Here is a 17,023-nt window from a genome sequence, read left to right as displayed (position 1 = left end):
TCCGGTTTGACTGTAACATTGCCTAATAAAATGAAAAAAAAAGTAAAAAGCATAATATTATATTTTCGATTAATTGTTTACACTAAAATAAGAAAAGATAGATGTTATTAGTTTTGAAATAAATTAACAACTCAATTTAAGAAGAAGAAAAATTAATTAAATTTGTAAAAGATACATTTTTAAAAATGGATATCCTCTTTTTAACAGAATTTAAAAGATTAGTTTTACTCTAATATTTTATATTTTAATCGATAGTTTTCTGAATTACAAACTTTCGCCATTTATTTCATGAATTTAAGTGTATTTAAACTATAAGTAGCATTTCTTAATGAATAAACAAGCATTTTTTTTAGAAAATTAATAAAACTTAAGGAAAGTTATACATTTCCATTATTCTTTTGTCAATATGTAAATTAATAAAATAATTTAGATATATTTTCCTCTGGTATTTCTAGTAGAAAAAACTATTTAGTTAATATATTTATTTCTTATTTATTACTTACACGTCAGCATTTTTGAAAATAACATAATATATTTTCTTAATATATAACACTTAGTTGAATTACATAAATTTATGTTTAAAGAAGCCTATTCAAAGAAAAATTAGTGGAGTTTAGATTATTCTTTTAATTAAGGTACACGTTTACAAAAATTACTATTATTATAATAATTAATTTACTAAATAGCTTGCAAAATTCATTTTCTTGAATTTCTAAATTAAACTAAATCTGGTGGAAATTCAAAACTTTATATAATTTACTATGCTTGCTTAACTTTTATTCCCAACCTCAAAAATCTTCAATTTATTAATTTTTTCAGCTAAATATTTTTAAGTCTCTAAATGAAATTTTAAAGCTCAAAAAATTTTGAATAGGAAAATAATTTTTAAATATTTTAAATAGCTTCTTTCCAATTAATTAGCACCTAAATATATCTACATACATATACATACATTCATGCATACTTATCTATTTGTTTATCTATTTAATTGTCTGTCTGTCTATCTAATTGATTTGTTAATAGATTCAATAATTTTTCTAAATTAAACAATCTTATTTATTTACAAAATATAATTCAGGTGGCAGTGATCATAATTTATCAGTAAATTATGGGGTTTTTGTTTTCAGGTTAATAAATATTAGAAAAGTTGTTATCTGAATTAATTTCAAGTAGTATGATCACTAATTTAATTAAACTTCGAGATTCTTGATTTATGTTTACTTGCAGAAGTAGCATCCTGCTTAGTGTTTTTATTCTGATTTAAAACCAACCAAATATTTATTATTGATCTATAATAAATAATTAATAATAACAAAAAAAATAAATTATAAATTAAAAATGACTTCACTTCCTCCTGCTATAAGAGATCTAAGCTACTCACCTATAATCTAGTCTTAAATTGATAAAAGAACTAACTTATTTCTTGAAAAATCTGTTAGTAACTAAAAACTAAGTAAAAAGATTATTTTTTGTTCTCCAGAAAGTAGATCCTCCCTAAAATAGATCTTTAACTCAAGTTTATCGACAATGAATTCAGTGGATGAAAAAAAAACTCCTATTAGAAGCATCGCAGAATCTAAGTATAAGAGTCAATCTCCAGTATGGGAAAATTCCTTGATAAATCAGAAACTAAACTTGAAGGATTTTAATTCTTTTACTATAAATTAATCCAAAACATAAAAAAAGAGAGATTTGAATAGTATCTGCTAATATGACATATCTGGAAAATCTATAAAGATTAGCTTGAAGAAATAAATCAAATCTAAGATGACTGCTGCAAAAGAAGCAAATATTTCTAGTTTGTTAAACTTCGAACAAATAAGTGATAGAGATATAATCAAAGATAGCATAAAGTTGAGTTCAAATAAATCAGTTTAGAGACAATCTATAAAATCTCTAGCCTATCTCTAATCGTCTCCATCTCAGAATTTAGATTCCTCAAGAAATTTCATGCCTAGCATTAATTTTAAAAATAAAGTTTCTCAAAAAAATCAACATTCCATCAGAAATTTAAAGCAACTAAATATTTCTAATATCTCAAACAAATTCAATAGTAATGATGAAGATATTACTTTTTTAAAAGAATCTGAAAACTCTAATTTGATTCAAAAAAAGCTTGGAATTGACTCCTTTTTCTTTTAAGAGGATAGCATAGAATCAAATCAAAACTAAAATGTTATTGATTTTTCAGATAAAACAGTATCAGAAAAATTTATTAAAATAATCATTTAGATTCTTAACAGACCAGATAAGAGCAATTTTACAGTTTTGAAACTAAAAAATAATAACCTAACATCTTAAACTCTTGAGATTTTATTTTCGCAATTACCTTAACAAATTCAAGAAATAGACCTACAGTCAAATAACCTTGGAAGTTAAGATCTTTCTCTATGCTTAAATCCACTCTCGCAGAAGTCTTTTTATTCAAATTTAAAAATTCTAAATTTGGAGAACAATAACATTGGAGATATTGGTTTCAATTAAATATACTCAGATCTTCTTTAATATAATTTATCTGTTCTCAATCTATCTTAAAACTGTTTAACTGATGACTGCATGGAATGTTTTTCTAATTTCTTGAAAAATACTGAACTAAATGAATTATACATTAGCCAAAACAATATCACTTCTGAAGGCGCGCTTTGTCTGGCATAAGGTTTAGAAGGCAACAACAGCTTACAAGTATTAATTCGTTTTTATTAAAATTTTCATTTAATAAATAATCATAAAATATATAATAGGTCTTAGATTTAAGCAAAAATAACATTGGATTTCCTCAAAGGCTAAATGCTTGCTTGAGCATAGTTAATAGCATTTCAAATACAAACTCTAAATTAAAGCATTTAGACCTTTCTTATAATAATATTTCTTTTGAGGAATCAGTAGAGATATCAACATCTATTTAAAAAAATAAAACCCTATTTGGAATACACTACTTGGGTAACGAAGGAAATTGGTATTTTGACACCAAAGGATATATGAAGTAAAGCGAATAATCTGAAGAATAAGAACCAGATATTTAGCATTAAAGAATTTAAGGACTTCAATCAAGAAAAAAGTAAATTTTATTACTTTTTTAAACAATTTTCAAAATAAATTTTTAATTTATTAAAAGCTCACAATAAAACAACTTAAAAAATGGTGTTTGCTGGATATGTGATGGATGGGTTGAATTTACTTTTGAAATATTTACTTAATAAAGTAGCTCTTTTTGCAAATACCCTGTTTTTTTGCACTTATAATTTGAGAATTACTAACCCTGCTTAATGGAGCATGATCCTAATAACCCTAACAGATTTTTTTTAACCAAAATGTGTCCACCAAATAAAGAAATTTTATTTTTCTTCACTAATATTGATAGTAAAATTGTTTATCATGCAAAAGAATACCAAAAAATCTTGTTTTTGGCAAATGAGTATCCTGAAATTATTTTCCTATCCAAAGAAGATAAAATGGAATTACAGGATAACTCAAATTCTATTGTAACACCTTAAAAAACTAAAAGTGTGAACAAATTTTTCGAGTTGTAATACTCTGGCACAAATGTGTAATTCTAAACTCCTTTGTTTATTAACAAGATACAAACTGTTAAAAGCTCAAACTTATTTTCTAATAAATACGAATCTCTGATTAAGTGCAAACCAAGGATAGAAGAAAAAATTTATGATATAACTTTAGATAATTCTTGGTCTATTAAAACATCAATATTCTTATCTTCCATTAGGGATTATGATGATTTAATTAATAAATGCTTTGAATTCGATTGGGAAAACTCAAAAATCAATACTATTTTAAACTCTTTCTTAAATATTCTTGAGGAAAAATAAGAAGTAAAAGAACTTTTTAAGAACCGTTATAATTCATTAATGAATCTCTACAAATACCATTCTTCTATAGGAATGATTGGTGATATACCAACAATTTCTTAGAGTTAATTTCTTGCTTTAGCAAACAAAATGAAATTGACAGATGGAAAATTATATAAAATAGTAGACATTGATTACAACTTTATTTCAGCTATCTCAAATACCGATAAGGAGCGCAACTATTTAAATCCTGAGAAAGCAGTTATAAGATTTTAATTTTTAGAACTAATAGTAAGAATTATCTGTGACAAATATATGAGAAAGGGAAATTGTAAAAATGTTTAAAAAGCCATCTAAAAATTTTTTGATAAAAAATCTATCAAATCAGTAATAGAAGAAATAGAAGACCCTTAAAAATGGAGAGATGAAAGATTCTGGAATGAAGGATGTGAATAAGTACTAAAAAATCACATTGATACCATCTAAGAAATATGGCATAGATGGGCTGACAGTAAAAAAGAAGAAAAAAGAAACTTGAAATTCCAAAAATCTATGAGTATTTATGAATTTACTGATATGGTTAAGCATTTTAAATTGTTAAGTGAATCTTTTACTGAAAAAGATGTTTAAATTGCGTTTAACCTTTCAATTATGATTCAAATTGATGAAATCAATAATAATAAATTTATTAATATGTCATTTATAGAGTTTATTGAAGCTTTAGGCAGAGTTGCAGAAAAAAAAATCCTCATACCTTTAAATATGCTTAAAAGTATCTAAAATTCTGGAGAAACTGATAAAATAAAATTAGAATACAGACTAGAACTCCTCTTAAATCACTTAAAAGAAAATATGTAAAAGAGAACTGATAAAAAAAATTCTGAAAGAACACTAAAAATAGGGAAATGCAAATCAAATTTTATTTTACCAACAATTCCAAGATAAGATCTACCTTAATAGTTCTAATACATTAATCAAAACTTCTAGGATTAATCAATTTATTATTAAATGGACCATAACAGCAGATATTCATGAGCTTCATTTTTAGAAGATTAATCATAATCTTAGTAACAAAAAATTAATTGATAAATAGCATATAAAACTAAATATACCAATCTTACCATAAATACGACTAACTAGCTATCCTACTAACTAATTACTAACTAACTACTAACTAACTAAATACTACCAATACATTTCTTTAAATTTAATTTATTAAAGTATAATATGTAATTTATATAAACTAAATGTAATTTGTTAAACTTATTTTGAAAATTGATTTAAAAAGCATTTTTATTGTTTTAAATAAAAAATTATTATTGATATATACGGTAAAGGTTCATATATTAAGGCAGGTTTTTAAAAATTTGAAAATGTGGTTTAATTAAGGCCGGTAATAATTTTGATTAAATTTTTGAAATTTGGAGGGCTTAAAGATTCGATTTAAGGCTAAATTTACATTTTTTTTGGAGGGTCAAGATAAAAGATTTTGATAATTTTATATTTATTATTTATTACAGATAGAGATAATTAAAAGTGTGATAAATATCTTCATGAACTGGTTTTTATTACTTAAAATAATAATTTCGAAATGTATTTTAGAATATTCGAATATTGAATATATTGATGATTGATTATCTCTTGATTTTAAAATTCATTGTGAAAATTAGATTTAAATTTAACCACAATTTGATCAATCTATATTAAATTTAAATGGTAATAATAAAATATAATCTCATGAATTAAGTGTAATCTCACTGACTTTTTAAAGTTATTATAATTGTAAGTTTTTAGATTATTAAATTTATTCGAATTTGCAACAAAAACTTATTATAGTAACCTCTTAATTTTTAACCTGAATTAAGAGTTAAAGAAAATTACATTTTATGCTACTCCTAACTTTAAAATAGGTTTTTAGTTGCCATTATTTGTCTAAAAAATTTACACTCTTTATTAAATGTGAAATAAAAATACTTTTTTTATGTATGGTATTACTTGAAAGTTACACTATTAAAAAATTTTCTCACATAATAATTTGCCAACATAAAAGATTAATGAATATATCTGGTTTGACTGTAACATTTAAGTAAAAAATTTTCTCAAATAAATAATTTGCCAACATATAAGATTAATCGATATATCTGGTTTGACTGTAACATTGTCTAATAAAATGTAAAAAAAAGTAAAATGCATAAAAGAAAAATTCAAAGCTGTAAAGCTGTGTTTTTAATTCATTATTTTAAAATATTACAAATATATATGAAATAAAACAATTTTTTCTCTGAATTAAACGTAATTAAAAATAGAATTAATTATTAAATAAGAAAATAAGATAAAATATTATTATATTTTTCATTAATTGCTTACACTAAAACAAGAAAAGATAGATGTTATTAGCTTTGAAGTAAATTAACCACTCAATTTAAGAGGAAGAAAAATTAATTAAATTTGTAAAAGATACATTTTAAATAATGGATATCATCTTTGTAACAGCATTTAAAAGACTAAATCTACATTAATATTTTATATTTTAATCGATAGTTTTCTGAATTACTATCTTTCACCATTTATTTAATGAATTTAAGTGTATTTAAACTATAAGTAGCATTTCTTAATGAATAAACAAGCATTTATTTTTTTAGAAAAGTAATAAAACTTAATGAAAGTTATGCGTTTCGATTATTCTTTTGTCAATATGTAAATTAATAAAATAATTTAGGCATATTTTCCTCTGGTATTTCTAGTAGAAAAAATTATTTAGTCAATATATTTATTTCTTATTACTTACTTACACATCGGCATTATATGAAAATAAGAATGTATATTTGCTTAATATATAACAAACATTTAGTTGAATTACATAAATTTATGTTTAAAGAAGAATTTTCAAGGAAAAATTAGTGGAGCTTAGATTATTCTTTTAATTAAGGTACGCATTTACTAAAATTAATATTATTATAACAATTAATTTATTAAATAGCTTTCAAAATTCATTTTCTTGAATTTTTAAATTAAACTAAATCTGGTGGAAATTCAAAACTTTATATAATTTACTATGCTTGCTTGCTTACCTTTTATTCCCAACCTCAAAAATCTTCAATTTATTAATTTTTTCAGCTTAATATTTTTAAGTCTCTAAATGAAATTTTAAAGCTCAAAGAATTTTGAATATTAATCTTTCCAATTAATTAACACCTAAATATATCTTCATACATTACCTATCTATTTTTTTATCTATTTATTTGTCTGTCTGTCTCTCTTTTTGATTTATTAATAGATTAAATAATGCTTCTAAATTTAAACAATCTTATTTATTTACAAAATAAAATTCAGGTGGCAGTGATCATAATTTATCAGTAAATTATGGGTTTTTGTTTTGAGGTTAATAAATATTAGAAAAGTTGTTATCTGAATTAATTTCAAATAGCACAATCGCTTATCTAATTAAACTTCGAGATTCTTGATTGATGTTTACTTGCAGAAGTAGCATCCTGCTTAGTGTTTATATTCTGATTTAAAACCAACCAAATATTTATTATCGATCTATGATAAACAATTAATAATAACAAAAAATATAAATTATAAACTAAAAATGACTTCACTTCCTCCTGCTATGAGAGATCTAAGCTACTCACCTATAATCTAGCCTTTAATGGATAAAAGAATTAACTAATTTCTTGAAAAATCTGTTAGTAGCTAAAGACTAAGTAAAAAAATTATATTTTGTTCTCTAGAAAATAGATCCTCCATAAAATAGATCTTTAGCTCAAGTTTATCGACCATGAATTCAGTGGATGTAAAAAAAACTCCTATTAGAAGCATTGCAGAATCCAAATATAAGAGTCAATCTCCAGGATGGGAAAATTCCTTGATAAATCAGAAACTAAACTAGAAGGATTTTAAATCTTTTACTATTAATTAATCCAAAACATAAAAAAAGAGAGATTTGAATAGTATCTGCTAATATGATATATTTGGAAAATCTATAAAGATTAGCTTGAAGAAATAAATTAAATCTAAGATGACTGCTGCAAAAGAAGCAAATATTTCTAGTTTGTTAAATTTCGAACAAATAAGTGATAGAGATATTATAAAAAATAGCATAAAGTTGAGTCCATATAAATCAGTTTAGAGACAATCTATAAAATCACTAGTCTATCTCTAATCATCTCCATCTTAGAATTTAGATTCCTCAAGAAATTGCATGCCTAATATTAATTTCAAAAATAAAGATTCTAAAAAAAGTCAACATTCAATCAGAAATTTAAAGCAACTAAATATTTCTAATATCTCAAACAAATGCAATAGTAATGATGAAGATATTACTTTTTTAAAAGAATCTGAAAACTCTAATTTGATTCAAAAAAAGCTTGGAATTGACTCCTTTTTCTTTTAAGAGGATAGCATAGAATCAAATCAAAACCAAAATGTTATTGATTTATCATATAAAACAATATCAGAAAAATTTGCTAAAATAATCATTTAGATTCTTAACAGACCAAATAAGAGTAATTTTACTGTTTTGAAGCTAAAAAATAATAACCTAACATCTTAAATTCTTGAGATTTTATTTTCGCAATTACCTTAACAAATTCAAGAAATAGACCTACAGTCAAATAACCTTGGAAGTTAAGATCTTTCTCTATGCTTAAATCCACTCTCACAGAAATCTTTTTATTCCAATTTAAAAATTCTAAATTTGGAGAACAATAACATAGGAGATATTGGTTTCAATTAAATATACTCAGCTCTTCTTGAATATAATTTATCTGTTCTCAATCTATCTTAAAACTGTTTAACTGATGGCTGCATGGAATGTTTTTCTAATTTCTTGAAAAATACTGAATTCAATGAATTATACATTAGCCAAAACAATATCACTTCTGAAGGTGCACTTTGTCTGGCCTAAGGTTTAGAAGGCAACAACAGCTTACAAGTATTAATTTGTTTTTATTAAAATTTTCAATTAATAAATAATCATAAAAATATATAATAGGTCTTAGACTTAAGCAAAAATAACATTGGATTTCCTCAAGGGCTAAATGCTTGCTTGAACATTGTTAATAGCATTTCAAATAAAAACTCTAAATTAAAGCACTTAGACCTTTCTTATAATAATATTTCTATTGAGGAATCTGTAGAGATATCAACATCTATTTAAAAAAATAAAACTCTATTTGGAATACACTACTTGGGTAACGAAGGAAATTGGTATTTTGACTCCAAAGGATATATGAAGTAAAACGAATAATCTTAAGAATAAGAACCAGATATTTAGCATTAAAGAATTGAAGGACTTCAAACAAGAACAAAGTAAATTTTATTATTTTTTAAACAATTTTCAAAATAAATTTTTAATTTATTAAAAGCTCACAATAAAACAATTTAAAAAATGGTGTTTGCTGGATATGTGATGGATGGGTTGAATTTACTTTTGAAATATTTACTTAATAAAGTAGTTCTTTTTGTAAATACCCTGTTTTTTTACACTTTTAATTTGATAATTACTAACCCTGCTTAATGAAGCATGATCTTAATAACCCTACCAGATTTTTTTTAACCAGAATGTGTCCACCAAATAAAGAAATTTTATTTTTCTTTACTAATATTGATAGTAAAATTGTTTATCATGCAAAAGAATACCAAAAAATCTTGTTTTTGGCAAATGAACATCCTGAAATAATTTTCTTTTCACATGGAGATAAAATGGAATTACAGGATAATTCAAATTCTATAGTAACTCCTTAAAAAACTAAAAGTGCGAACAAATTTTTCGAGTTGTAATACTCTGGCAAAAATGTGTAATTCTAAACTCCTTTGTTTATTAACAAGATAAAAACTGTTAAAAGCTCAAACTTATTTTCTAACAAATACGAATCTCTGATTATGTGCAAACCAAGGAAAGAAGAAAAAATTTATTATTTAAATTTAGATAATTCGTGGTCTATTAAAACTTCAATATTCTTATCTTCCATTAGGGATTATGATCATTTAATTAACAGATGCTTTGAATTCGATTGGGAAAACTCAAAAATCAATACTATTTTAAACTCTTTCTTAAATAATCTTGAGGAAAAATAAGAAGTAAAAGAACTTTTTAAGAACCATTATAATTTATTAATCAATTTCTACAAATATCATTCTTCTATAGGAATGATTGGTGATATACCAACAATTTCTTAGAGTTAATTTCTTGCTTTAGCAAACAAAATGAAATTGACAGATGGAAAATTATATAAAACAGTAGACATTGATTACAACTTTATTTCAGCTATCTCAAATACAGATAAGGAACGCAACTATTTAAATCCTGAGAAAGCAGTTATAAGATTTTAATTTTTAGAACTGATTGTAAGAATCATCTGTGATAAATATATGAGAAAGGGAAATTGCAAAAGTATTTAAAAGGCAATCTAAAAATTTTTTGATAAAAAATCTATCAAATCAGTAATAGAAGAAATAGAAGACCCTTAAAAATGGAGAGATGAAAGATTCTGGAATGAAGGATGTGAATAAGTACTTAAAAATTACATGGACACCATCTAAGAAATATGGCATAGATGGGCTGACAGTAAAAAAGAAGAAAAAAGAAACTTGAAATTCCAAAAATCTATGAGTATTTATGAATTTACTGACATGGTTAAGCAATTTAAATTGTTAAGTGAATCTTTTACTGAAAAAGATGTTTAAATTATGTTTAATCTTTCAATTATGATTCAAATTGATGAAATCAATAATAATAAATTTATTAACATGTCATTTATAGAGTTTCTTGAAGCCTTAGGCAGAGTTGCAGAAAAAAAAATCCTCATACCTTTAGAAATGCTTAAAAGCATCTAAAATTTTGGAGAAACTGATCAAATAAAATTAGAATACAAATTAGAACTCCTCTTAAATCACTTAAAAGAAAATATGTAAAAGAGAACTGATAAAAAAATTTCTGAAAGAACACTAAAATTAGGGAGAAGCATATCAAATTTTATTTTACCAACTTTTTCAAGATAAGATCTTCCTAAATAGTTCCAAAAAATTAATTAAAACTTCTAGGATTATTTCATTTAATATTAACTAGAGTATAGCAGCAGAGATTCATGAACTTCTTTTGTAGAAAATTAATCATAACCCTAGTAATAAAAAATTAATTGATAAATAGCATTAAAAAAAAAAATACATAAATACGACTTACTATCTAACCTACTAACTATTAATTAATTTACTAACTAACTAATTATCTATCTATCTAACTAAATAACTAACTAACTACTAACTAAATACTCCTAGTAAATTTATTAAAATATAATTTACTAAAGCATAAAATGTAATTTATACAAACTAAATGTAATTTTTTTTCTTTATTAAAATTATTTGAAAATTGATTTAATGAAAGGATATTCATTGTTTTAAGTATAAATATTATAATTGATATATATTTGTTTATTTATAATTAAAAGAGTAAAAATATTAAATAAGAATATTTAGGATAAAACATTTTTAAATTTAAAGCTATTTTTAGAGCATTATAAATTCTTTATTGCTTAATTCAAGAAAAAAAAGTTAATAAATCCTTAACTTGTTTATTTATTTGTGTATAAAGTTTTATTTGATACTGGACTAATTTTTAAAAAATTAATTTTATGAACTTACATTTTTATGTAAGATTTAATAATGGTATTTTTCAGATGGCAGAAAATCAAGTTTTTATAAAAAAATCAACTTTAAATTTTATTTAATAAAAAAGAGATTAATTATATTGCTTTAATTTAATTTAGATTGTGATATAATTTAAATTTAATCATATTAATAGTTCTCAACTTAATGGCCTAAATACTTTTAATTTTTCTCATTATCTAAACCCAATAAATCTACTTTATTTTGTTACAAAAAATGCAAACATTTCTTTTTGCAGCATCTTTATTCTTAAAATGAAATATTTAGTTAATAAAAATAAACACCTTAAATATTTTTCAGAAAAGATTAATTGGGTTTTGATGTTAAATTATTAATAAATTAAAAGCTTTATCCCTTTAAGAATTCCTTAAATAAATTTTGAATGGATTTTTAGATAATCAAACGAAAATGTATAAATTTTATATGACTAAATAGTTAGCATTACAATTTAACTACTTGAACAATTTAGATTATTTTTTGAAATTAAAATAATTAATTAATAAATAAAAAGTGTAAGCGTTTTAATAGTAATTTATTTTTAATAACTTTACCAGATTTAAATATGGAAGATTTAATTTTTGCTGGATTAATTTATTATTCTAGATATAAATTTAGGTTTCATGTTTTTACATAAATATCAAAAAAGTAAATATAAGATATCCAATTAATTACTTCTATCTGTAATTTATTTTTTATAGGTATTTGAAAATTAAGAATTTTAAAAATATTTTATATAAAAATAAATCTTATTCAAAATTAGTTTTTATGTTTTTTAGTTAAAACGTTTTGATTGATGACTGCAGAGAGAGCAATAAAAAAATTAATTAAATAACCAAACAAACAAAAGGTTGAATAATTTTTATAAAAATTGAATCTGGAGCTTGAATTTGAATTTGATAATACGTAGAATAAATGTCTAAATAAAATAATTAACCAGTTTATCTTTCATTATAAGTCACAAATACTAAAGATAAATATTAAGAATTTTTAATAAAAAATATATTTTTTATAGTTTCAACAGTAAATAGCTTTGGTTATAAATTTAAGAGTTAGATAAATAACTAACTTCAACTAATTGAATGGCTTAGTATTTATGATTTTATGATTTATAAGAATAAAATTATTTATTTATTGAATGAATTAATGATATAGTGATGTATTAAATGTAATGAGTATAATTCATGTATAAAGTGCTTGAATTAATAAAAGTTTATAATAATAAATATAAAATGATTGGCTTACAACCTAATGTATTTTAAACAAACAAAATTACATTAAGTCATTTAATTATTATTTTAATGTTATTGATGTAATTGGTTACTACTTAACATATAAATTAATATCTTTTCGCTTTCATGAATATATTCTAAATTGATTAAATATGTTGTTAAATCTGCGTTAGTAGACTGATTCATGTATTTACATATTTAATAATTTATTAATACATCAGATAGATGTTGAATAGTTTTTTTCTCTTATCTTAATCAAGTATTATTTATTGGTAAAAAATTAAGACGCTAAAAGTTAATTAAAATCCAGTTTTTTTAAACAATTGAAATTTAAAATAAATTCACGTGCCTTACAACCTAAATGCAGTTCTTGAATTTAATTAATTAACTAATTAATTAATTATTAAATTTTCAAGGTTGATAAATTATAATCAATAACTAAATTATTATTTGCCAGAATTTACATTTATTATTATATTATAAAATATATCTTACACAAAATAAAATAATCAGAAATTAATAGTAAATTTATTTACATTCAACTTAATTAAACATAAATGTTGTTATTATTTTTTAACTATTTTTAGAATCATTTAAGTTTTCCTAGTATAAATTTTATCAATTTTCCTCCTTTATATTCTGACCATACTAGGCTAAATGCTATAAAAAATAAGATCAAAAAATAAAATACAAACTGAAAAATAAAATTCAACTCTAAGTAACTCTAAATGGCTTCTCTGCCTTTTTTAACAGTAGACTCTCCTATTTTACAGCCATAAAAGCTCCCAAAAAGATAGTAACAAATATCTTTAAATAATCATAAGATATTTTAAACAAATTGCTTTGAATCACCAACAAAAATGAAATTAACTAACTACACATCTTCATAAAAGACTTTAAACATTAACGGTTCTGTTGAAAATAAGTAAATAGATCAATCTGAAATTTCTTAACTTGAAAGAAAATTCTCAATGAGTCGCCATGTTTAGAGCAAATCTTAAAACAGATAGAAGTGCATTTTTACAAATATTAATTTAAAAAGTGCTTTTTAGAAGAGAAACCTAAGCTCTGACGTGAAACAATTAAATCCTTGCATAAAAGCTAAACTTAAATAATCATTCGTAAATGGTTTAGTGCTAAACAACAAAATTCAGAAAAAAAATAATATTCTAATTGATAACATGAATGTGAATCTGAAATTAGAATAATAAAGAAATTCTTAGAGAACTGTCAGTCGGTCTATAACTTCATTGTCTGGAATTCAATCTCCGAGTTTAATTTTCGACTCTCCAAGTGATTCTAAAATTAATTAAAAATTATCAAAAATAAATTCTTATAAGAACTTGAAAAATATTAAAAAAATAGTTGATAGTAATAATTTCAACTAAATTGAAAATCCAATCGACATAGCAATGCTCAATGAGGCTAAAAACTGTAATGTGATTCCTAAAAAGCTTGGCATTTTCAATTATATTGGCTGCGACAGTAACTGCTAATTTAAAGAATATCAAAATATTTTAGACATATCCAACAAAAATATAACAGAAAAATACGCCTAAATGTTAAAAAAAGTGTTATCTCATTCATAATTTGAGTAAATTGAAATAGTTAAGTTAAAAAACTCTAACTTAACACCTAAGTCAATGGAGATTATTAGCATATGTCTACCTTAAAAAATTCAAGAAATAAACTTAGAATCTAACAACCTGGGCTCTTAAGATCTCTCCTTAGGTATTAATCCTTTATTATGCACCTTGACATATCCAATACTAAGAATACTAAATTTGGAAAATAATAAAATAAATGATCTTGGTTTTTATCAAATTTATCCAGCGTTAATTGAATCTTGCATAGCAGTTTTGAATATCTCTAAGAATGGTATTACTGATAGTAGTTGTGAAGGTATTTCAGAACTTTTGAAAAATTCATAACTACAGGAACTTTATCTTCACTGGAATAACATTTCTTCTCAGGGCGGTTTAGCTATAGCCTAAGGACTAGAATAAAATAATAGTTTATAAGTAATTAAAAATAAATTTATTTATAATATCAAAAACTTTTGTTTATTTAATTAGGTCTTAGACTTAAGCTACAATGGCTTAGGAAATCCATAGAATTTGAGCAGCTGTTTGAGTATCATTAAGAGTTGTTCTTTAGATAATTCTTAAATGAAGCATTTAGATCTTTCCTATAACAATATACCTCTTCAAGAATCTTAAGAAATTTCTTTGTACTTGAAAGAAAACTTCTCTCTCTTTGGAATACATTATAATGGAAATGAAGGAAATTGGTTTTTTGACTCCAGAGGTTTTATGATTCAAGAAAACTTAAGTTAAGGCTAAGGTTTATTAAAGGATAACCAACACTAAAGAATTAATAGCCTTTTATAAGTAGAAAGAAAGTAATATTTTTAACTCTTAAATATTTCAAACAAACAAATTTTTTATTAAGATGTAAAGAAGATACCAATAAAATCTAAGATATTTGTTGGATATGTGATGGATGGCAAGAAATCACTTTTGAGATATTTTCTTAGCAGAGCAGCTCTTTTTGTAATAAACCTGTTTTTTTGCATCTTGATTTTGAAAACTACAGGCCTCATTATATGGATGTTGATCCAAATAATCCAAACAGATTTTTTGTGAAAAGAATGTGCCCTCCAAATAAAAAAATTCTATTCTTTTTTAGTGATCCTTTAAAGAAAATTTTGTATTATTCTTTAGATTATGAGACAGCCAGCTTTAGTTCTACTTAATCAACAAATAATTACTGTTTTCAGAAAGCAGCAGAATCATCTTCTAATCCTTAGGATTCTGACAATCATTAACACAATAAATAAGCTCGTCTCCAAAATAATTCAATTAATATGACACCAATAAAAAATTTTTAACTAGAATACCTTGACTCTACTTTGATTACATACGAAGAGCCTTTTGTAGTTAATTATATAGTAACTGATAAAAATTAAACTCTCATTTCTTCTTATTAATAGCCTTCTATTGAGTGCAGACCTAGAAAATTAGAAACATATTTTTCAATTTCTAATTGCTAAAAAAAGTGGTCAGTTGAATAATCAATTTTCTCGACATTTGCTAAAGATTCAAAAGAATTAATTAGCAAATGCTTTGAATTTGATTGGGAAAACTCAAAAATAAACACAATTTTGAATTCTTATACTACATCTCCAGAAGAAAAATTTGAAGTGAAGTAATTGCTTAAAACATATTACAATATGATAAGAATCTTTTACAAATACCATTCGTCTTTAGGAATGATTGGTGACATACCTGCTATCTCTTAAAGCTAATTTGTTGCTTTAGCAAATAAAATGAAAATATCAGACGGTAAATTGTGCAAAATTTCAGATGTCGATTACAATTTTATTTCAGCTCTTTCAAGTACATCAAAATAATAAAACTACAGAAATCCAGACAAGGCTGTTATTAGATTCTAATTTTTAGAGCTAATTGTTAGAATTGCTTGTGATAAATACATGAGAAACGGAAACTGTAAAAATGTTCAAAAAACCTTGAATAAGTTTTTCTCAAGGAAATCAGTTTCATAAATGTTTGAAGAAATTGAAGATCCTCAACAATGGAGAGACCAAAGATATTGGAATGAAGTATGTGAAATTGTTATTAATAAATATCATGTTATGATTGAAGAAATATGGTAAAAATGGGCTGATTGTAGAAAAGGAGAAAAAAGGAGTTTAAAATCTCATAAAACAATGAATATTAATGAATTTATAGATATGCTTAGGCATTTTAAGTTAATTGATGAGTCTTTTACTGAAAAAGACGCTTAGGTGACATTTAATTTATCTATAATGACCTAAATAGATGAGATTAATAACGATAAGTTCATAAATATGGAATTTATAGAATTTATTGAAGCCCTAGCAAGGATAGCTGAAAAAAAATGCATGGAGCCTCTTGGCTTAAAAACTGATGAGTTGTAAAAAGAATAAGCTTAAAAAATAAGTTTAGGATACAAATTAGAAAGATTTTTAGAGCATTTAAAATACTCTCTTAAACATAAAAACGATAAAAAAGTTAAATAGCCTGCTAATAACCAAAAAGAAATAAAAGATTAAATACCATTAATTCCTTCACTCAATTTGGTATATTAGACAAACAAAGCATTAAATCTGTGCTAGTGCTCTACTTTATCTTTTATAGAAGTAAATAGCAAAGATTCTTTTGGATACTCTGACGAAGAGTTACTCTGAATTCCTTAAATAGTAAACTGGATAAAATAAAAAGCATATATTAAAGAAAATATTAAATTATACAATACACTCACTATTACTACATTAAA

At 23.5% G+C, this 17,023-nt stretch overlaps 3 protein-coding genes across 3 annotated transcripts; all 3 read left to right on the top strand. All coding sequences in view use genetic code 6, as the record gives it.

Moving 5' to 3' along the window:
• Positions 1–1,338: 1,338 nt before the first annotated feature.
• TTHERM_000118777 (hypothetical protein) lies at positions 1,339–4,841 on the top strand (the record flags this gene model as incomplete). Its single annotated transcript, XM_012796259.1, has 3 exons — positions 1,339–2,682; positions 2,742–3,058; positions 3,116–4,841. 3 exons carry the CDS (start codon positions 1,339–1,341, stop codon positions 4,839–4,841), a joined length of 3,387 nt encoding a protein of 1,128 aa, XP_012651713.1.
• Positions 4,842–7,398: 2,557 nt separating this feature from the next.
• On the top strand, positions 7,399–10,901 carry TTHERM_00118770 (hypothetical protein; the record flags this gene model as incomplete). The annotated part of the gene is made up of 3 exons (XM_001010774.2): positions 7,399–8,742; positions 8,803–9,119; positions 9,176–10,901. 3 exons carry the CDS (start codon positions 7,399–7,401, stop codon positions 10,899–10,901), a joined length of 3,387 nt encoding a protein of 1,128 aa, XP_001010774.2.
• A 2,530-nt stretch (positions 10,902–13,431) lies between these two features.
• Positions 13,432–16,934, top strand: TTHERM_00118760 (hypothetical protein; the record flags this gene model as incomplete). Its single annotated transcript, XM_001010773.1, has 3 exons — positions 13,432–14,724; positions 14,779–15,104; positions 15,155–16,934. The coding sequence occupies 3 exons, from the start codon at positions 13,432–13,434 to the stop codon at positions 16,932–16,934; spliced, it is 3,399 nt and encodes a 1,132-aa protein (XP_001010773.1).
• Between the last annotated feature and the right edge of the window lie 89 nt (positions 16,935–17,023).

The sequence above is a fragment of the Tetrahymena thermophila genome (genome assembly GCF_000189635.1).
Source record: "Tetrahymena thermophila SB210 genomic scaffold scf_8254752, whole genome shotgun sequence".
Taxonomy (NCBI): Eukaryota; Ciliophora; class Oligohymenophorea; order Hymenostomatida; family Tetrahymenidae; genus Tetrahymena; species Tetrahymena thermophila.
The sequence above is the reverse complement of the archived record's forward strand: the minus strand, read 5'-3'. Positions and strand labels throughout refer to the sequence as shown.